Below are 20,597 nucleotides of genomic sequence, written 5' to 3'. Positions count from 1 at the left end.
TTCAGAGGAATGCATTCAAAGACCCAAAAAGCGGGGCTAAGGGGCTGGCGAACTACAAAAATCCAAAATTTCCTCTGCAAAAGGGAGAACTGACACTTGAATAGGGTCTTCTTTGGAAGCATACATACCTTAAACTGAAGAAAAAGCGAGGGGTCTTTCCCCGCTCTAAGGTCACTTTCAAAGCGGCACTGAATCTGTGGGAGGAACTGAAATAAGGGAGCTCCCTTTCTTCACCGTCGCCCAGCGTAGCTCAAGTGACTGTGATACCGTGCTTAAGGCACTTCCCCCATCTGACCTTGAGCTGTCTCTGGACCCCTAGCGCGTCCTCGCAGAGCGGGGAGACCTGAGCCCCGCAGGAGGCCTTCCCTTGGGAGGCAATTCGCAAAGTAAAACTGCTCCTCCATGCTGACTAAAGTTAAGGGCTGTGTTGTTGAGATTGAAACTCGGGGAGGAGGACCGTGAAGCGCATTCCAGAAATCTGGCCCCGTGTCACTTACATATGCGCCAAGAAAAAACGTCACCTAAAACCTTAGACTTGTTGATACTTTGGTCCTGACTTGTACAAATCCCATCCTTTGAAATCGGCCCTTTGATGGGGTTAACTAGCAATCCTAGGAACTACTGGAACTCAAAAAAACAAAACAATAGGCCTGGGAACGCAGCCTCCCCGGGGCGCCGCAGTTAGGGATGGGCGCGAAATGGGTGGCTGCAAATCCGGGAGCCGAGTTCGCCTCCACGATTTTGCTCGGCAGCCTGGGTGGGTCGTGGGCAGGCCCCCGAGGTCAGCGACCCCCCGCGCGCGCGAGGCCGCCTATGGAGACCAGCGCTTGCCACCAGCCGTTCCCCGCACCGCGCCGGCGGGAGGCTGCAGGAAGCCCCGGAAGGGCGGAGAGAGGGAGCGGGCGCGGGCGGCGGTGACTCAGCCTGGAGGGCCGGGGGCGGGCGCGGCGCGGGGGAGGTGAGCCCGCGCGGCCGCCGGCTGCTGGCGGGCAGCTAGCCGGACCCGGAGGAGTTAAGAGGGCGGTGCCAACGGCGCCCCGCCCCTCTGGCCCCGCCCCCGAAGGCCGCCGCGCGGGTCTGTACTTATAGCGGCGGTGCCCGGCGCGTCGCGTCTCTCCGCAGGCCCCGGCCGCGGCATTCCCGAGTCCGGAGGTGAAGGTGCCATGGAGCGGCCGGCGCCCCTGGCCGTGCTGCCTTTCTCGGACCCCGCGCACGCCCTGAGTCTGCTGCGCGGCCTGAGCCAGCTCCGCGCGGAGCGCAAGTTCCTGGACGTGACCCTGGAGGCGGCCGGCGGGCGCGACTTCCCAGCGCACCGCGCCGTGCTGGCGGCCGCCAGCCCCTACTTCCGCGCCATGTTCGCTGGGCAGCTGCGCGAGAGCCGCGCGGAGCGGGTGCGCCTGCACGGCGTGCCACCGGACATGCTGCAGCTGCTTCTGGACTTCAGCTACACGGGCCGCGTGGCGGTGAGCGGCGACAACGCCGAGCCGCTGCTGCGCGCCGCCGACCTGCTGCAGTTCCCGGCCGTGAAGGAGGCGTGCGGCGCCTTCCTGCAGCAGCAGCTCGACCTGGCCAACTGCCTGGACATGCAGGACTTCGCGGAAGCCTTCAGCTGCGCGGGTCTGGCGAGCGCGGCGCAGCGCTTCATCCTGCGCCACGTGGGCGAGCTGGGCGCAGAGCAGCTGGAGCGGCTGCCACTGGCGCGCCTGCTGCGCTACCTGCGCGACGACGGGCTGTGCGTGCCCAAGGAGGAGGCGGCATACCAGCTCGCGCTGCGCTGGGTGCGCGCTGACCCACCGCGTCGCGCCGCGCACTGGCCGCAGCTGCTGGAGGCCGTACGCCTGCCCTTCGTGCGCCGCTTCTACCTGCTGGCGCACGTCGAGGCCGAGCCGCTGGTGGCGCGCTGCCCGCCCTGCCTGCGCCTGTTACGGGAGGCACGCGACTTCCAGGCGGCGCGCTATGACCGCCACGACCGCGGGCCCTGTCCCCGCATGCGCCCGCGCCCCTCTACCGGCCTCGCCGAGATCCTCGTGCTTGTGGGCGGCTGCGACCAGGACTGCGATGAACTGGTTACGGTCGACTGCTATAACCCGCAGACGGGCCAGTGGCGCTACCTGGCTGAGTTCCCCGATCACCTGGGCGGGGGCTATAGCATTGTGGCTCTGGGCAATGACATCTACGTGACGGGTGAGTGCGCTGGGGGCCGCCCAGGGGCAGCCCACCATCTTTCCAGGAAACACCCACAGAACCTGGAGTCTGAGGGCACACCTGAGTCCAAGGTAGAGCCTGGACAACTGCGTTTCTCCGGCTACTTTCAACCTAAAAGTGCGCCTACGAGCAGAGACAAGTAGCTGCTTGTGGGCCCTGTGCCCGGTGCGGTAGGGCCTGCCTGGCGCGGGAGGTGCCTCCCTCCTGTTTGAAGAGACGGCCACACAATGAATGCTTTCTTTTTCTCCGCAAGGAATGTGGGGACACGCGGGAGGCCAACTCCTGGTGAGGCGACCATTCTCTCCAGTCAGGACATTTCTGCCCTGCTGGGCCACCAGGGCCTCCTGACTCCTTGGCTTTGTCCCCAGTGATAAGGTTTCTTGGGACTTGCACCTAGCCACGGGGCTGTGGGTCACGTGGTGTTTAGGCTGAGCTGGCCTGCCTCTGTAAACATGGTCACGTGTTAGAAGGTTTTCTTCCAGTTACTTGGCTCAAACCCCAAAACCCTGCCGAGTCATAGTGGGCGGGTCCCAGCCTGCCCCAGTCCTGGGCTTCTCCCCCATTTTTTATTAAGGATAAATCCCTATTCAAACAGGAGGGAGTCTACCTCTTCTGTGGGGCATGCAGGGCGGTCTCTGACTGCTATATAAGGAAAGAAATGACAGGGCAGGCCTCTGGCACTGTTATCAGGCAGGGAGGCTCCAGGCTGGTTTCTCACAGTGGCTGTGCCCAGCCTGGCAAGTTCAGGAAAGAACCTACCCTGCGCTGTGCCCCAGCCTTCTGGGGGGACTCAGAGCTAGCAAAGGGGGTGCATCCCAGCCCAGAGATGTTGTAGGCTCTGACCACAGCTTCCTTGGCCTCCTGCCTGACAGCCAACCAACCCTCCGTGGATACTTGTTAGAATCTACCCCTCTTTCCAATTTGAGGTTGACCCTTTTTTGTTTGGGGACCATGTCCCATCTGCCACCCCATCTTCATCCCCACTGATGTTTGCCTGGTGGCTTTGAGCAGAGAACTCTCTCCCAGAACTGCCAGACTTGCCCCAGCTTCTGCACATCCTTTCACAAATGTCACAGCTGAGCAGCTAATCCTTTGGGTTTCAGGCAGGTGGCTGGGTCATTCCATTCAGCTGGCGGTTGGGAATTTCCTGGGGGCCAGGAAAGCCGGTTTTAGCTGCCTTTGCCACGGCGCCTGGGTGGCAGGCACAGACCCAGAGCGAGCTTTACAAGACTGTCCTCTCCCTTCAAAAGCTCAGGGCTATGAGACAAACTGTGTCTCCAACCCTGCCCTGCCTGTAGCACCAGCCTCTGAGGCTAAGGGAGGCAGTCCCCAGGATTCCTGGAGTCCCTTTGTGCCAAGGGGTTCTAATGTCCTTAATAGACCTGATCTAATTTAATTTACGACAGCCAGCACTACTTTTTTAAAAAGATTTTTATTGATTAAAAAAAAAAAAGCTGGGCATGGTGGTGCGTGACTAATCCAATGGCTCAGGAGGCTGACACAGGAGGGTCACGAGTTCAAAATCAGCCTCAGCAAAAGCGAGATGTTGAGCAACTTAGACCCTGTCTACAGAATAGGGCTGGGGATGTGGCTCAGTGGTTGGGTGCCCCTGAGTTCAATCCCTGGTACCAAGGGCAGGGGGAATAAGTAAATATATATATATGCTTATACATATTAATGAATTTTTTCAATGAAACACATCCCTGAGACCTGCCCCGAAGTCAAGACCAGAACCCTGGCAGTGCCCTGTAGTATGATTTTCCGTTGGGTCTCTAGTTTACCGCCTGGATTTCCTCATCGTACCCTGGCAGAGCCCTGGTTAGAGAATGCCCAGGAAGGGTAGTAGTTGGTGAACAAGCTCCATGGGGAACTGACCGGGTGACCTGACCAGATGTTGGGTGGTGGATGCGGGGGTCCTGACAGAGGCTGCCTCCTTATTTAGCACCGTGCCCCAGGGCTTAGGTGTGGTCTATGGTGGTCGTCCTGCAAGGCAGTGGACCGGTGGACATTGCCCCAGCCAAATCCCAGAGCTTCTGCATATCAGGTGAAGTCCAGTGAGGTTAATTCCTCTCCAGGGAGAGGCCCTCATGGAAGTGCAGGAAGGCACAGGTAGGTGACTCACCCTGGAAGCTGACCATCTGCCCACTGCATCCCGGCAGGTGGTTCTGATGGCGCCCGGCTCTACGACTGCGTGTGGAGGTATAACTCAAGTGTGAATGAGTGGACGGAGGTGGCGCCCATGCTGAAGGCCCGGGAGTACCACAGCTCCTCTGTGCTGGATGGGCTGCTGTACGTGGTGGCTGCAGACAGCACAGAGCGCTATGACCACACCACCGACTCCTGGGAGGCCCTGCAGCCCATGACCTACCCCATGGACAATTGCTCCACTACTGCCTGCCGCGGCCGCCTCTACGCCATTGGCTCCCTGGCCGGCAAGGAGACCATGGTGATGCAGTGCTACCATCCTGACACGGACCTGTGGTCACTGGTGGACTGTGGCCAGCTCCCACCCTGGTCCTTTGCACCCAAGACTGTGACTCTGAACGGACTCATGTACTTCGTCAGGTGAGTTCCCATGTGCCTGATACTGTTTCTGGCATTTGTGTGTGTGAGCCACATGCTATTAGGGACAGAGCATGCTAGGCAGGCACTCTGCCGCTGAGCGGTACTCCCAGATCTTTCTTAAAAGTTCTGACACAGGGTCTCACTAAGTTGCTGAGGTTGGCTTGGAACTCTGGATCCTCCTGCCTCAGCCTCCCGCATTGCTGGGTTTACAGGTGAGCACCACCGCACCTGGTCTGGTTTTCTTAATGGGTGGTAAGTTAGGTTCTTTCGGAAAAAGAGCTCAGCTGCAGCCTGGCAGCACAGATCAGAGATGGGCAGTGAGCGGGTCACTTATGCATCTGCTAGTCCAGTGTGTGTGAGCTAAATCGCAGCCCTGGCCACTGGTCCCAGCCAGATGGCCCCTCCTGGCATCAGGGAGGGGGCCGGAAGCTCCCTGCCAGGCAGTGCTGTGTGTGCAGTGGGGACACATTGCTGCCTTTGCGGCTCCCTTTCCTGGCCTAGAGCCCGCCTGAGACTCTGGGACCAGGAAGGAAGGAGCAAGCATGACTGACAGTCCCTTTGTCCCCTTTCCGGCTGGGACTTTGAATTGGGAGCCCCAGAGGGTGAGTGCCCAAGGCCTGAACAGCACTAGCCTTTGTCCGCTTCACCCTGGAAACGGGCGACTCCCACTCAAGGTGAGCAGCAGAGGGGAAGATACCACTGCTGGTCACATGGTGGCTCAGGAAGGAAAGGTCTGCTCTGAGAAAGCTCTGGAACCTGGGCCAGGTCTGGTCCTGTTATAAAACCGCCTGACCCTCCTCCCTCCCCCACATCCTTGGAGGTGTCTTCAAAGAGCGGGTGGAGATGGCTATAAATACAACTTCTCCGAATGCCAGAAACCTCCCTTCGCCCCTCGGCAGTGGTTCCAGGCCAAGTGCCTTTGAGAACGTCCTCTGTTCTGTGGTCCTAGAACGAGAAGTACCCAAGGGCTGCTGTTCCCGAGACCCACCCGCTTCCCTCTTCCCCGTGCTGAGCCGCCCCTGTGGCACCAGGAGGGTGTGGCCTCTGCTGGCTCTTACTCGGGCCAGGACATGTGGGAGGAGGCAGGCCTCGGCCCCCACCCCAGGGGGCAGAGGGCCAAATAGGTCGGTGGCCTGCCAGGAGGCCCGGGAGCTGGCCTGGGCCTGAGTGGAGGCTGTTCAGGAGAAAGAGAAAGTCCTGGGAGTGGGATAAGACCTTGGGCCCAGGGACCTGCCTGGTTACTCCCACCTACACTCTGTTCGTGCTTCTGGTCCCTTCATGAGCCACATGACCCCTTGCCAAAAATGCCACTTATCTCTGGGCAGTCCCTGGGGGGCAGCTCCTCCTCCCTCACCTGGGACCAGTGGAGGGGGTTCTGTCCTGTGCCTCCTCTCCAGAGGTCCTGGGAAAGGTGGCAGCTGGGTTAGCGTGCAGTGGGAGAGCTGGGGAGCCCTGTCCAGCCCGGCCCCTCTTGCTGCAGGTCCTGTGTCTGCTGGAAGAGGAGGCAAGCGGCCCCGCCGAGCAGGTCCCCATGTGTGTAACCATCACCTGGGGCCCACAAGTTGAATAGTTTCCCATCTTGCGATGGTTGGGTAGCAGGAGGGGCTCAACACAAGGGGCCCCTTTCCAGCACATGAAGAGGCCTGTGAAGTTCAAGTTTGCGTTCCTGTAAAGTCTTCCTGGGACACAGCCAGCCCGTTCAGAACCCCCTATGGCTGGTTTTGCATGACAGTGACAGTAGTGAGTGCTGACTCCTGACCTTTGATCTTTGTATGAATTGTCACTGTTGCTGTTTTTCTTGTCGCCTTTGCTGTTCAAGGCCACACCTCCACGCCTCTCATTGTGGGCGGATCAGACAGGGAGCAAGGGTCTGCCGCCTTCCTTCCTGTAACTGTACTGACCTTGCTGGGCACCAAGGACTCACGAGTGAATGAGTGGATTGGGGGCTCACAGTGAAGTTGAGGACAGTGACAAGTCCAGGACCCAGAAGACAAGAGGCTGGTCTGGCCTAGTCAGCCTTCCCCAAAGCAGGGCTCCGATTAGCACTGGGAGGGTGGGGGTAGCTTGGAAGCCTGGGGTGGGGAGGAACTTCAGGATCTGGAGGAATCCACTGTTACTGCCTCAAGGGAGGAGCAGCCTCTTTGTGCTGCCTGGTGGGGGTCACCAGAGGGCTTCAGGTATCCCAGGGTATGGCCCCTGTGTTGGGAGAGCAAGACTGGGTTCTAGCCTTGGAGCCTGGAATCTCCCTCGAGGACAGTGGGGATGGGATCTGCCACTGAGAGCGCTGCCATATAGCATCAAAAAACCCCAGGTCACGGCTGGGTACAGTGGCACATGCCTGTAACCTCAGCAAGAGGAGTCTGCAGCAGGAGGATGGCAAGTTTGAGGCCAGCCTTCACAACTTGGACCCGCCTAAACATAAAAAGGGCCCGGGATGTGTCTCAGTGGTAAAGCACCCTGGGTTCCATCTCCAGTACCGGAGTGGAGTGGAGATACAAGGCACTTGAGGAGCCCGTGGCTTTGTGGACTCTGTCCCTTCACATCCCAGCTTCCTCCTTGCTCTGACCAGCTGTCTCCCCGCCCTTCCTTCCACAGGGATGACTCTGCTGAGGTGGACGTGTACGACCCAGTGAAGAACGAATGGGACAAGATCCCGTCTATGAATCAGGTAACTCTGAAGACGTGCCAGCATTGCCAGCACAGGCTGGTCCTGGTTTGGCAACCGCGTGTCATTAGGATGAGTCCTTGGGAGCAGGCGTGCTGGGTGGGGCTCTGTCCAGCCCTCTCCTGAACCATCTCAGTTCCTGGAGGCTTCCGGCCTCGCTTTGCACTTGAAGCTCACTGAGACAGGTGTCCAATAAGGTCCTAGGGCTGCCGTGTGCTGGTTCATCTGTTTGACGCGCTGAGCACCTGCATTGAGCCGGAGAGCAGAAGGAAGTGAGGGAAGGAGACAGGGTCACCGAGAGGGAGAGCAGGTGCACAAGCCCCAGGGGAGGGAGCGGTGGTGTGTTCACAGGGTGCCAGCAGCGCGGCGTGGGCTGCCCGAGCAGCAGGGCGAGGTCAGACAGGTGGTGTTTGGAGGCTGAGCCTCCCCAGCGGTTCCCGAGGAACTGACCTGAGGAACACATCTATTGGACAACTGCTGTGTGCTCTGACTTGGAGCCCAGTGTGCTTGTTAGGAAGAGAGACACCAGGTCCGACTCTGGTGCTGGGAAGGCTCAGTGGCACTTGACAGGCTTTGGGTCCAGTTCCTGCTCTGCCACGGTCAGCCACGTGACCCACGGTCTCCCCATCCGTGAGCTGGAGAGGACGGTGGTGTCTGCCCGAGAGGGTCTGCTGCGGAGCTGAACAGAGCGCAGGAAGCGCTCGCGTGCCCTGTACACGGGACAGTGCTGTGGCCACCGCCCTCGCCACCATGGAAGGACCGCCTGCCAGGCCAGGCGCTGATTGTGACCCTGGGGAGCCCTGTTTCCTAGTTGAGGTGTAGGGAGGGCATTGGCATCCCAACTACAGTTCCTGGGAGGTTGGCTGAGGACGGCTCCTGGTATCTAGATGTACCCAGGCTGCCCCTCTGGGGGCGCTGGCAGGGCCGACCTGGTCTCCCCAGCACCTTCCTGGTGGAGAGGAGCCGTGGAGTAGAGGACCTTCCCTGCCCCGCTGCCAGCCTCCTCTCACCCATCCCCTCGGCCCACAGGTGCATGTCGGGGGCAGCCTGGCTGTCCTGGGAGGGAAGCTGTATGTGTCCGGGGGATACGACAACACTTTTGAACTCTCGGACGTGGTGGAAGCGTACGACCCGGAGGCTCGGGCGTGGAGTGTGGTGGGCCGGCTCCCGGAGCCCACCTTCTGGCATGGCAGCGTCAGCATCTTCCGCCAGTTCATGCCCCAGACGCCTTTGGGTGGGCGTGGCTTTGACCTGGACAGTGGCAGCAGTGATGTGGAAGCAGGCCGACACCAGCCACCACGGGACCCTGCAGAGCTGCACTAGCCCTGGCCTGGCCCAGGCGGGCCTTGGTGCAGGGAACCCTCCTTCACGCACAGCTCGGGGGGCTCTCCAGGCAGAGCACGGGCTCCTGAGCACTGAACGAACCTGAACCCATTGCCTGGAGGATTTCTGTGCACTTGGAACCCAAGGCACAGCTGCTGGGGCCAAGGCCAGTATGGGTGCCTCTCCCTCGGTCCAGGAAGAAACCCGCTGGCACGACTCCAGCCGGCCCATGTGGTACACACCCCTTCTGCACCTGCCTCTCCCATCCTGGGAGCACAGGGCCAGGGGTCTTCCTGTGAGGGTCTGAGATTGGCCCGTGCCTGCCTTCAGGCCCTCTCTGGGCCTGGAGCACTGGAGACCAGGCAGGTGATGGTTGCAGTGGGGTCCCACACTCTGTGACCAGGTAGAGGGGGACCTACTGGGGTCTCACACCAAAGTGGAAGCGGGCTGCCTCCAGGCGAGCACAGGGCCTAGAGACTGAGCCAGAGTAGTTCAGGGAGATCCAGAGGAGACAGCTGTGGCAGATGCTAGGCCTCTCTGCTCCACTGGCCTGTGTCCTCATCCAGCACGAGACCTGCTTTCTGCAGGAATGGGGCCACCCAGACTCCTGACGAGCCCCCAGGAAACCACGGCTTGGGAAGGCCCTGTTTTTCCATGGACTGGGGGATTGAGCCCCCTAAGGTAGCCTAAGTGGCCTCTGCTGAATCTGCCTCTCCTCTCCCTTTCCAGGGAAGGGGATCAAGAGTTTCCCTTGTTAGGTGAAAGAAAGCAAAGGTCTGGGGCGGCCTTTTCCTGGGGACCTAGCCTGTGCAGCAGGTTCCTGCCGAGAACGACCTGTCTTGACACCTCAGACCATTTATTGGTCAGGTGGCAGGGCTGCTGGCTTGACTCCTTGGCCCCTGGCCTGCCTGCTCCCTGTACAGTGTCATGCCCGTGCCCTCGTGTTGGGTTAGAAAGGCATGCTCTGTGACCCCTGGCTGGAGTGGCTGCAGCTCGAAGCTCCTCCTGACTCTGGGAAGCCACTCCCAGTCCCACTGAGCACTTGCTGGGCATCAGGCCCGGGAGAACGGCTTCGGGGGTGGGGAGGGGCAGCGTGCGCCTGAAGTACTGCGTTTTGTGCCTTGGCCACCTCCTCCCCAGCCCAGTGACCCCGTCACTGAGCTCTCTGCTCCTCAGTTCTAGAAAGCTGCCTCCCCATGGCCCTCACCTGGCTCCCCTGAGACTGCTGGAGTCCCAGGAGTTGTCCTTCCATGTGGGGTGGCTTGTCTCAGCCAAGAGGCCCTGAGTGTGTACTTGCCACCAAACTCAGTACCAGTGTACGCCCAGTCCACTCTGCTTGGGGACACAGCTATTGCAGGTCATCTGGGATGGGCTGTGGGGCCTTTGAGAAAGAGCTCTAGGTTGCTGTTCACTACTGCATCATGGTGGCTGGCTTACCCACTGTCTCCGGGACCTGTGCCGGAGCGATGGGGCTTGGTCTGTGTCCCTCCTGTCTGATCCAGAGATACCCAGGTCTCAATCATCAGGAGTCCGGGTTAAGAATGGGGAAGACCAGTTTCCTCCAGCTGGGGTCCAGCACCCGACCCTCTGTTCCTGCTTCCCCTTTGTCATGGTTCTGGGCTGTGTGGTCTCCACCAGAGGTCTCTACACTGACTTTGGGATAGATGCTGGGACCCTTGGCTGTGGGGCCATCCCCATGTGTTACATGTATAGAACTTTTCTGTCTATAAGACATTTAAGTTATGAAAACTAAAGTAGTATTTAATGCTGATCTATAGCATTCTATATTTATATGATTCAGAGACTCATAATAAAGAAGACTCTTAGTCCACCTCCAATCCTGCCCCAGGGGTGGGAACAATTTGCATATTTATTTTTGTCTGTTCTCCAGGCTTATGAATGTTGAGAATCCTGTCTAAGGTTTTATGATGCCTTCAATACTTTTTGAAATAAAACTATTTCCTATATGTTTGAGGTCATTGCCTTTATCCTATTCTGGGGAATCTTTGGACTGAAACCAGCAGTGCAAGGAACAAAGTAGAGGAGAAGGTCCCAGTGCCAGGGGTCTGAGGAGTGTCTCCCTTTTACAGAGCTTCCCAGGCCTTTCAGTTCATCACAGATCAAGCATAATGGGAGGGGCCGTTATGCTGGGAGCATCTCTAAACTCAAGGAACTGGCCACCTCCCGATTCAAAGCTCTTCATCCCTCCTGGAAGTGCAGAATAGGGAGTCCTCTGCAGGATAACCTGGCGGGGGTTGGTAGAGCCCTTAAAAAAGAGACCTCATACATGTCAGACCAGTGCTCTACCACTGACCTCTATCCCCGGTCCTTTTTTACTTTTTGAGACAATCTCATTAAATTGCCCAGGCTGGCCTCAAACTTGCAATCCTCCTGCCTCAGCTTCCTGAGTCACCAGGATCACAGGTGCACACCACCACACCCCTTCCCAGAACAGATGTGAAGTATTTATAACCTACACAGGAAAGAGCCCAACCTGGGCTGCGATCACTACGCATTATCACCTCCAAGGTCCCAGGGATCAAGGACTAAAAAGAAAGATGGGCCAGGTGCAGTGGCGTATGCCTGTATTCCCAGCGACTCGGGGGGCTGAGGCAGGAGGATCGAGAGTTGAAGATCAACCTCAGCAATACATCGAGGCCCTAAGCAACTTAGCCAGAACCTGTCTCAAATTTTTTAAAGAGGACAGGCTATAGCTCAGTTGGTAGAGTGCGTGCCTCACTTGCACAAGGCCCTGAGTCTAAAAACATCTTCCTAGCCTCCAGCTCTAGGAGGACTGTGAATGGGGTCATGCAGTCCAGGAACCTTCCAGTGATGGATTTTGGCAGCGCCCAGCTCTGGTCACTGGGGTCATGACCATTTGAACCAGTTACCACTGATTCAGGCTACTCTGCGGGTGGGGCAGTTTACAAATGTGTCCAGATTCCTTGGCACCCATTCTGTCAAGTGGCCAGAGGGTGTATGCGCCCTCTGCACTCCTGGAAGAGACTGGTGACTGCCTCAACCTGCAGAATGAACAGAGGTGATGCCTCATGACTTCCAGTGCTGAGCACAGAAAGGTCTTGCAGCTTTGGCTTTTGGGATATGTTTTTGGCACCCAGCCACCATGCCGTGAGAAAAACCAAGTGGCCAGCGGAGAAGACCCAGCCCCAGTGTGCACCTCTGTGGTGTGTGACATCCTCGGAAGAGAACCCCCAGTCCCCAGATACACTCTGCAGTGGTTTATTATTCAGTGAGCTTTCTCATTTAATCCTTTGCAAAGTATATAGCATGATACTAATCCCATTCAAAGATGGAGATGAAGCAGTGTCTTGCCCCAGGTCACAGGGCTAGAAATGAAAGGAGTGGGGTAGAAACGTGGACACAGGCAGTCTGCCAGTGCACTGTGTGCCTCTCCTCCATAACTCAGCACCCATGGCTACAGAACCTGGCCCTTCCCCGTCCAAGGCCTGGCCTTGCCTACACCCCAGGTCTTTTAGACACAGACCAAGCTAGGGTACTCCTAAGGGATAGAGCCTGCTTAGCCAGGAGCCTGGCCTTCCTCGGGTCCCCAGGCGTGCTCAGCTATTCCTGAATTGGGCTGCCAGTGAGGCCATCATCACGGGCCCTGGCTACTCCACAGAGGCTTAGTAATGAATTCCACCTGGTGTCACCTCCAATAAAACAGGAACACTACCAACTCTGGCCAACGCTATCAGTTCTGAAATCCCGAAAGAACAGGGGTAGGAGGGGGAAAAAAAAGGGGTAGAAGATAGATGTGGGACAAATCCAGCCAGAGGGCTGGGCACCCGAGGCTGCCCCCATCACGTCTTGTTCAGCTCAGGAGCTGGGGAAGCTGCGAGGTCCAGAGGACTGGACAGGGCGCCACTAAGGCGCAGGCGGAAGAAAGCAGCACTCCACTGGAGTCCAGGCCTGCAGCTCCAGGGCGTCAGGAAACACTGCTGGACAGGCTGAAACCATCGAGTCCAAAGCCAGGTGGTTTATTGGCCGGGACCAAGCAGACAGGATGGGCTATGTGTCACAGTCCTCTGGAACAGCAGCCGTGATGATGAGTGAGGGCTCCAGGACCCCTGGGCCAGCAAAGCTCTCCTCCGCACACAGTCTCTGACCAGGAAGCTGGGAGGCCAGGCTGCCCTGGGCCAGCGACTCTACGATGACCTCAGCAGAGCCCACCTCCAGCTCTGAAGGTGGCTGGAGGGCCACCACCACCATCTTCTCGTCCTCAATTACCAGGTTGCGGAGCTTCCGCTGCCGTGGGTTATAGTTCTCCACCCGATCGTGGATTTCCATGTGCCTCCGCAGGTGGGCCTGCAGGGAGCGGGAGCTCAGGGATCAGGGCAGCGGGGCGGGGGTGACCATGGGCCCCACCTGCCACCTACCTGCCGGGTGAACTTGTAGCCGCATTCAGTGCACTCAAACTTCCTCACCCCCTTGTGCCGTCTGACATGCACACGTAACTGCTCCACAGCTGCAGGAGGGGCAGGGCACAGGCATCAGGAGAGAAGGGAACATTGCAGAGAGGTCCCCTGAGATTACAGGCCGGGTTTCCAGGGCCCAGGAGGAAACACAGCAGGAGGCCCTGTGCAGGGGTGCCCCCCACTACTTGGGGCCAGGAGCTGCCAGGCTCTACAACACCTCCCCAAGGTCACGACTGCCCAGGGCCCTGGGGAGCCCCAGCCCCACCTGCACTGGGGCAGCTCCACTCATCTCTGTCAGCACTTGGAAGACAGAAGACCTGCTGGCAGGGAGGCTCGGCTGCTGAGGAGCATCTGTAGGCCCATGTTGCCTTCCTCTCTCTAGGGACACCCTCCCACTCGGGTCACCCAGCCTTGGGTACCCCCGTACCTTTGAAGGTCTTGCCACAGATCTGGCAGAAGTGGGGCCGGCCCTCCTGGTGGCGGCTGGCCACATGCCTCAGGAGGGGCCCCTTCTCCGTGAAGCGCTGCTCGCAGAACTCACAGCTGAAGGGCCTCTCACCCGTGTGGGTGCGGTTGTGCTTGTCCAAGCTGGCTGTGGGAACAAGGCAGGGGCTCAGCCACTGGACTTGGGCCCAGGACAAGGAGGCCAGGGGCCTGCCTCACCTTGGGTGCGGAAGGTCTTGCCACAGAGGTGGCACTGGAAGGGCTTCTCGCCTGTGTGTGTGCGCAGGTGCATGTTGAGGTTGGCCTTCTGAGTGAAGGCGTGGCTGCACAGCTCGCAGACATATGGCCTCTCGTTCCTGTTTGGACAGGAGACAAAGTAAGGCCATCACAGAGGACAGCGGCCCCCTCACTGCTACAGCTAGGGACACTGGGCAGGAGGGCTTGTGGGGAACACTGTCCAACAACAGAAGGGAGTCTGTGGAGCAGGAAGTCACAGGAAACTTAGAACTTGCCCCCACAGATACAGTGCCTCATCGTAGTCTGAAGCCCCTTTCCCAGCTTCTGCACCTAGCGAGCCCTTGCTTGTCCCACAGGTCCCCAAAACCCCAGTAAAGCTGCAGGCACTGGACTCGGGGGGAAGCACAGACACCCTTGTGAACGTGAGCAAATGCCACCTTCCCAGCTCAGCTGCTGGCAGCAGGGCCAGACCCCGAGCGAGGACGGGCTGACACACACCTATGCTTGGCCTTGATGTGCATCTGCAGTCCGTTGCGGCTCGAGGCCCGGTGCCCACACTCCTCACACACAAACAGCTTCTCCCCACGGTGCTTGAAAGCCTCATGCAGCTGCAGCTCTGTCCGGGACAGGAAGCACTTGGCACAGGTAGGACACTGTGGGGCAGGGGGGACAGGCAGAGGGCCCAGGGCCAGGTGAGGACAGCATGGGGTTGCCTAGGATCCCCACAGGCCCCTACGATCCCCCAGTGACATAAACCACAGGGCTTCCTGCCCATTCTGGGTACAGCCACAGCTGCCTCGCTCTGCTCATGCTGCATGAGAGCACCTGGGCCCAGCCCAGTCTGGCACTTACAGCATGAGGCTTGGGGGCTCCGTGCAGCTTGATCATGTGGCTCTGCAAGTCCTTCTTCTGCATGAACTGCTGGGAGCAGGAGGAACACTGGAAAACAGGCCCACAGTCAACTCCAGGGCAGCCTGCACCAAGGGAACCCTAGCCACTGGGAACACAGTATGGGCAGGGCCCAGTCCAAGATCAAGGAGGGTGCCTGATCTGGTGCAAAGGATGGCTTAGAGGGAAGGGGCTGTGCTCAGCTGCCCATGCCATGCCCAGAGAGATGCTGAACCTGCCCCCCTGGAAAGAGACCCTGGAGGTGAGGCTGTGGCCCGTGGCCCCACCCACAGATGGGGGTCAATGGATGGGCAGAGAAGGTAGGTTCCTCAACCTGTCAGGGGATAGGTACATGGCACCAGGCAAAGGGCTCAGCAGGAAGGATTCTGGGGCCAGCACCCACTCCGCCCAGGCCCTCAGCTCTGGGACCAGGCTGAGCTGACCTTGTAAGGCATCTCCCCAGTGTGGGACACCATGTGCACCCGCAGCTCCATCCTCCGGCGAAAGTTCTCCTGGCACACGGAGCACGTGAAGACCTGGCAGTGTGAGGGGCAAGCAGGGCCAGCATCAGGGGGGGCCTCTGCTTGTGACAGCAGCCTCTGCGGGGGCTTCCACTTGCTGCTGGGAAGAGTCTGCCTGGGGTGGGGGGCACTAGGGCGGGAGAGGGCAACATGTAACCCACCTGCCCTGACCATCACTGGGCACTGCAAACTATCACGTGCTGAGAAGGGTTTGCCCACCTCAGGCCCTGACAGGCTGGGGGCAGGGACCAAATGACCTCACCCACAGTCCCTGGCCCCAACTGCCACCAACAGGACTCTGGGAAGGGTGGGAGTAAGCCAGACCCCACTCACATGGACAGCTCTGGGATGCATGGGCAGGTGGCCAGGAGGCCCTTCCCAGGAGCCATCCCTTCTCCAAAACTGAGGGTAGAACTGGGCCAGGGACCTCAGCAAGCAAACCCAAAATGTCCTTCCAGGGCTTGTCCCTTCTGCCCTGGAGGCCTATATCCCACCTGTACCAGGGTGTGGACCTGATGACCTCCAGGGACCCTGCAGCTATCTTGAGTTTCAGTCCCCATCAGAGAAGGTCTCCTGGGGGCCCTGCCTAGATAGCACCAAGATGTGGGCCAGTGTGCCCCTGCCCACGAGTACCTGGGTCAGCTCCCAAGTACCTGTTCTGAGCGGTTCATGCAATTCCGGGCTTCATGCTCCAAGAGGTTCTCCTTCCGAAAGTAACACTTCCCACATTTGGGACACTCAAAGGGTTTCTCCCCAGTGTGTTTCCTGCCAGGAGAAGCCACAGGGGTGTGGGGGCTGAGAGGGTTTCCTGGTTCTCCCTCACCCAAGGCCCTATTACTGACCAGTGCTGCACAGCAGGGAGGAAGATGTGTCCTGAGACTGGCCATGGTTCACCACGTGACCTGAGACCCCAGCTGGTGAACGTGCAGGGAACAAGCCCAGAATCCCCTTCCAGCACAGAGGCTCTCGGGAGAAGAAGGCACCCCAGGCCATAGCCCACACAGCTCTGTGCTGGAGGAGACAGCAGGGAGCCAGCCTGAGCCCCACCTCTGCCATCCTCCTTAAGTGGTCCCATGGAGGTGACGGGGGAGGCCTGGCTAGCAGTCTTCTTTCTGAGGCAGTAGTATCTCTGGGCTCTGACTACCTGGAGGAACGCCTGTCTTCCTAGAGCCTCTGTAGGCTGCATCTTCAAACTGGCCAAAATCCAACCCCTGCACCTTGCTGCGACCACACTGCAACAGCAGCTCCAAGCCCCACGTGAGCTAATGCATGTCCTCCCCTCTGCACCAGCCTCCCTGGCAGGTTTACATTCAGAAGCCAGAGGAACCCTTTTAAACCAAGTCAGCTTTCACCACCTCTTGGCTCACGCTGCCAGTGCTTCCCAGTTCAACAAGAACCTTGGTGGCCCTCCTCGAGTTGGCCTGCCCCTTATCTTGTTAGCCTGACTCCAAAGTCCCCATTGGCCTCTGGAGAACGGCCTTCGCCCCTTCACAGCACCTCAACCTGCCTGCCTCACTCCTAGCCAAGAGCCTCTTGCAGGCTTCTGTCCCTGCCCAGATGCTCTCCCCAGTGGATGGCTTCCTCAGCCACTTTGAATCCTTGCTCAAATTTCTCCTTCCCTGTAAGTCACCCAGATTATATCCATTTAAGAGAGCAACTGTCCCCACACTGACCCCAGTCCCTGGACCCACTGTACTTCTCTCCAATGCACATGTCACTCTGTCACACTACATGTTAGATTTTAACACTTTCATCTGCACTGCCAGACCAGAAGGTAAGCCCTCAATAAGGACCTCTGTTTTGTCCACTGGTGTATCCTGAGTGCCCACAAGTCTTGTCAGCTCTCTGGCAATTTGTTATTTTTGGGGGGTGGCACTGGGGATTGAACCCAGGGCCTCATGCATGCTAGGCAAGTGCTCTACCACTGAACCACATGCCAACCCTATCTGGCAGTCTGTGGGATAAGTGAATTAAATGAACCCTGACCTCAGAGCCCATGGGCTACGCTTCAAGAGCTCTCGCAACCTGCCAGAGGCCAAACAATCCTCTCATCCCTGCTACTACATCAACTGTCCTCGGACCCTGCTCAATGGCCTGACCCTCACAGCTCTCAGGGCCACCCAGCAACACACAGCCCAAGATAAAGAGAGAGAGACTGTTCTGCACTGGAGTCTTTCAGTGGCACAGAGCCTAAGTGGCTGGGCAGAAGAGACCGTGCCAGGGTTCCCCACATACTGAGATTGCCCAAAGGCTTCACTAACAGTAGCTGCCCTGAGACTGAGCACAGGTGTAGCAAAAAGGTGTCACCCCCCAGCTCCAATTCCTGGATCACCAGTGGCTCCCCAGAGCATCAGACTGAGAAGAGGTGTGTGACACTACCTGGTTTGCTAGGAAAGCACACTGTGATGTCCTGGGCTGCAGAATAGCAGGAATGAAAAGCTTGTCACCTACTTGCTGTCCCCAGAGGCCTCACAGGCTCTCCAGAGCAGCTCTGTACAAGAGAACTCTCCAGGATAATGGAATGTCTACACTGTCTGTTTAGCAACCAGGAGCCACAAGGCTACCAGGCACTTGAGATGGGACTAAATGTGTCTGAGAAACTGAACTAACTACTTTTAAATTAAAACAGACCCACAGGACTGCTGGTTACCTTACTGGACCAGCAGCTTTAGACAAATGGTCTTTTATGCTCTGCTTATACCTCAAAGCTAAAGTCCCCAGAAATATAGATAGCACCAATTCTAAAGATGAGCACCTTGGCCCAAAGCCCACGCTGCCAGGCTTTAGAAATTCCTAGGTCAGGCACTAGTTTCGGTTCAGAGATCACAGGTTTTTCCACTCCCCGCAAAAGAAGCCAGGTGAAGGTCAAAGTCCACAGAGGGCAAAACCTGTTGACAAGGTGTCTACTAACCCATCTCCAACTAAAAGACACAGTAAGAGAGGGAGGAGAAGCTGACCCCAAACCAGGCTCCCACACCCTGATAATCAGAGAGGTATGCCCACACCAGTCACTATGTGAGTCTGAGCTAGAGCCCCCAGCCCCTACAAAGCCCACAAGTGGGAAGTACAGGTCCCCTCCCCCAACATGGGAATGGCAGACAGGAAAAGAAAGTAGAAAAACAGTGTTTACCTGTTGTGGACTTTTAGATAATATTTGCTGAGGAACTTTTTATGACATGTGGGACATTCAACCGGCACCGCTGTACCTTTTCTGTTCTCAGCGGGCTCGGCTGCTAGGGAAACTGCACCCAGAGCTGGCTCTGCAGCACAGGGCTTTCTGATTATGCTTGACTTCCTCCTGGTCAGCACAGTCTCAGGCTCAGAAACGTAATCGCCATCCCCGTCGTCCTCAACTTGAACCACCACTTCCCACTAGAGCAGAGGAGGCAGCAGGAGGGGGTGGGGTCACCAAATTAATCAGCAGGGGTTGTGGGGACCCAGCTTTAGTTCCATACCAAAACCCAACCCAGATGAGTCCTTTCATCAGGAATAGGTCCCTTCAGGGGCCCAGGGCAGACATCTGAATCTTGTATTTGGGGGGAAGAGGCTATTTCTATGAGAAACAAGAAGCCTGGCCAGATTTCACTACTCTAAGGAAACACCTGTAACCCTGAGTTGCCCATTCCATCCCCAAGGAAGCTGGCAACCACAGACAGTTGTGACTCACAGAATGGTCACCTAAGGTCACTGGCTTCCTATGTTCACAGAAAGCCTGTTCCACAAAACAGAGCTCCTACTTTGGGGTCCAGAGCACCCCAGAAATGTCTGCATTTCCCCCATTTTGCCTCCCTGGTTCCCTGGGCACAGTACCTCATTACACCCGCCCTGCAGTTGGGCACCTTCAGCCTCAAAGGGCCTTGGGGGCACTTTGCAGTCCTCAGACTCTTTGTCATCTGAGGGACAAGGCTTCAGAGCCTGCTTGAGTTTTCCAGAGAGGAAGGAGGGGCTCTCACTCTGAATAGGGGAGATGAGCTGGGGTCTCTGGGGGCTGTGACTGTCTCTAGGCTCCTGATCCCTGGGGACTAGCCCGAGAGTTCTTGTAATTTCCTCTTCCTCCAAGTCTGTGGGCTCCTTGAGGTGGCTGTTCATATCCCGAGAGGCAGGTTTCACCAACCCACTCTGGCCACCTGATGCCTGTCCCACTGAAGTTTTGGGCTGGAAGCTCTGGCACAGCTCCACAGCCTCTGGCACTCGCAATTCCCTGGCTGCCAGGAGCACTTGATCCCGGTTCCCTGAGGTGAGAGCGAGGTGACCAGTGTAGAAAAAGTCCAACAGGAGGCCAAAGATCTCAGAGAAGCCAGCAGGGAGGACAACACTGCCCCCTGGGACATCCCCATAGAGGCTCTGGAAGAAGTGGCTGCAACAGGCGAGGACACTCCAGTGTGCCTTGAACACCAGGCCCCCCACGTCCAGGGTGGCATCGCAGTACTGGCCCTTCTCCCGCTGCTTGTTGAGCTCCTGCAGAACCCTCACACTGTGCTGAACGAAGGAGCCATCCATGGTCTGAAGGGGAAGAAGGCAGAAGTGACACCCTGGCCAGCCCAACCGAGAATAAGAGAAAGTCCCTGGATTTGACGAGATCGAAAAGGGAGGATGGACACACTGATGAGGAAGGGCCTGGGTCAAGGTTAAAGGGTGCACGCGGAGCACAGGAAGGCACTGACAGCCTCCCGCGGGGCGGGGGTCATACTGGATTGGCCAGAGGAGGTGCGGGGGAGGGCATGGCGGGGACAGGGCAGGGTCGTGAAGAGTGCGGCTGGGAAGAATCAAAGTTTGAAGGAAGGGGACGGGAGACGAGCGCGACAGATGGGCCAGGCTCAGCCGGAGGACCCCGACCCGGGGAGGGCGGAGGCCGCGCACACGTGAGCGGAGCCCACGCTGCACACGCAGGTCGCGAGAGGCGGGCGGAAGGCGGCCGCGGCACTACGGTCGGCGGCGAAGGCGGCCCGCAGTCCCCCTCCCGTGCCCCGTGCCCTCCTCACCCGGACCGGTCCTTCCTGCACCCGCTGCACCGGCCCCACTTCCGTCTCTTCCCTTCCACAGCCCACGGACCAACTGTCCCGGCCCGACGTGCCCCGCCCACCGTGCGCAGACGCCGCCAACGCCGCTCCGGAAGTGACGTCAGGGGCGCCGCCGGGGTGGAAAGACTCCGAGGCGTAGGGCTTTCAGCTCTGCCCCTGGGGGCGGGGCCCCTGAGAACCACCAATGGACGGAGGGGGCGTGGCGAGCCGAGTGGGCGACGGGCCCACCCTCCGGAGTTGCTTGGCAACGCCACGCTGGGCGCCAGGCCTCGCTGCGCTCAGACTTGGAAAG

General features: G+C 58.4%; 2 protein-coding genes across 3 annotated transcripts; one reads left to right on the top strand and one right to left on the bottom strand.

The window, feature by feature from the left end:
* Window positions 1–1,095: 1,095 nt before the first annotated feature.
* KLHL21 (kelch like family member 21) lies at window positions 1,096–14,367 on the top strand. Of its 2 annotated transcripts, none has more exons than XM_079150407.1 (4): window positions 1,096–2,184; window positions 4,365–4,770; window positions 7,366–7,438; window positions 14,232–14,367. In XM_079150407.1, exons 1-4 carry the CDS (start codon window positions 1,164–1,166, stop codon window positions 14,364–14,366), a joined length of 1,635 nt encoding a protein of 544 aa, XP_079006533.1. In that variant the 5' UTR covers window positions 1,096–1,163; the 3' UTR covers window position 14,367. The 2 variants fall into 2 exon arrangements, with proteins under 2 accessions (XP_079006533.1, XP_079006532.1); XM_079150406.1 differs by lacking the exon at window positions 14,232–14,367 and adding an exon at window positions 8,465–9,664 and having other exon boundaries at window positions 1,097–2,184.
* On the bottom strand, window positions 12,736–20,509 carry ZBTB48 (zinc finger and BTB domain containing 48). The gene is made up of 11 exons (XM_079150401.1): window positions 20,267–20,509; window positions 19,095–19,787; window positions 18,415–18,656; window positions 15,938–16,049; window positions 15,207–15,299; window positions 14,728–14,814; window positions 14,374–14,528; window positions 13,858–13,994; window positions 13,622–13,786; window positions 13,156–13,244; window positions 12,736–13,084 (listed from the first exon to the last, which is right to left on the bottom strand). Exons 2-11 carry the CDS (start codon window positions 19,782–19,784, stop codon window positions 12,788–12,790), a joined length of 2,067 nt encoding a protein of 688 aa, XP_079006527.1. The 5' UTR covers window positions 19,785–19,787; window positions 20,267–20,509; the 3' UTR covers window positions 12,736–12,787.
* Between the last annotated feature and the right edge of the window lie 88 nt (window positions 20,510–20,597).

Source organism: Sciurus vulgaris (genome assembly GCF_902686455.1).
Source record: "Sciurus vulgaris genome assembly, chromosome: 1".
Lineage (NCBI taxonomy): Eukaryota > Metazoa > Chordata > Mammalia > Rodentia > Sciuridae > Sciurus > Sciurus vulgaris.
The sequence above is the reverse complement of the archived record's forward strand: the minus strand, read 5'-3'. Positions and strand labels throughout refer to the sequence as shown.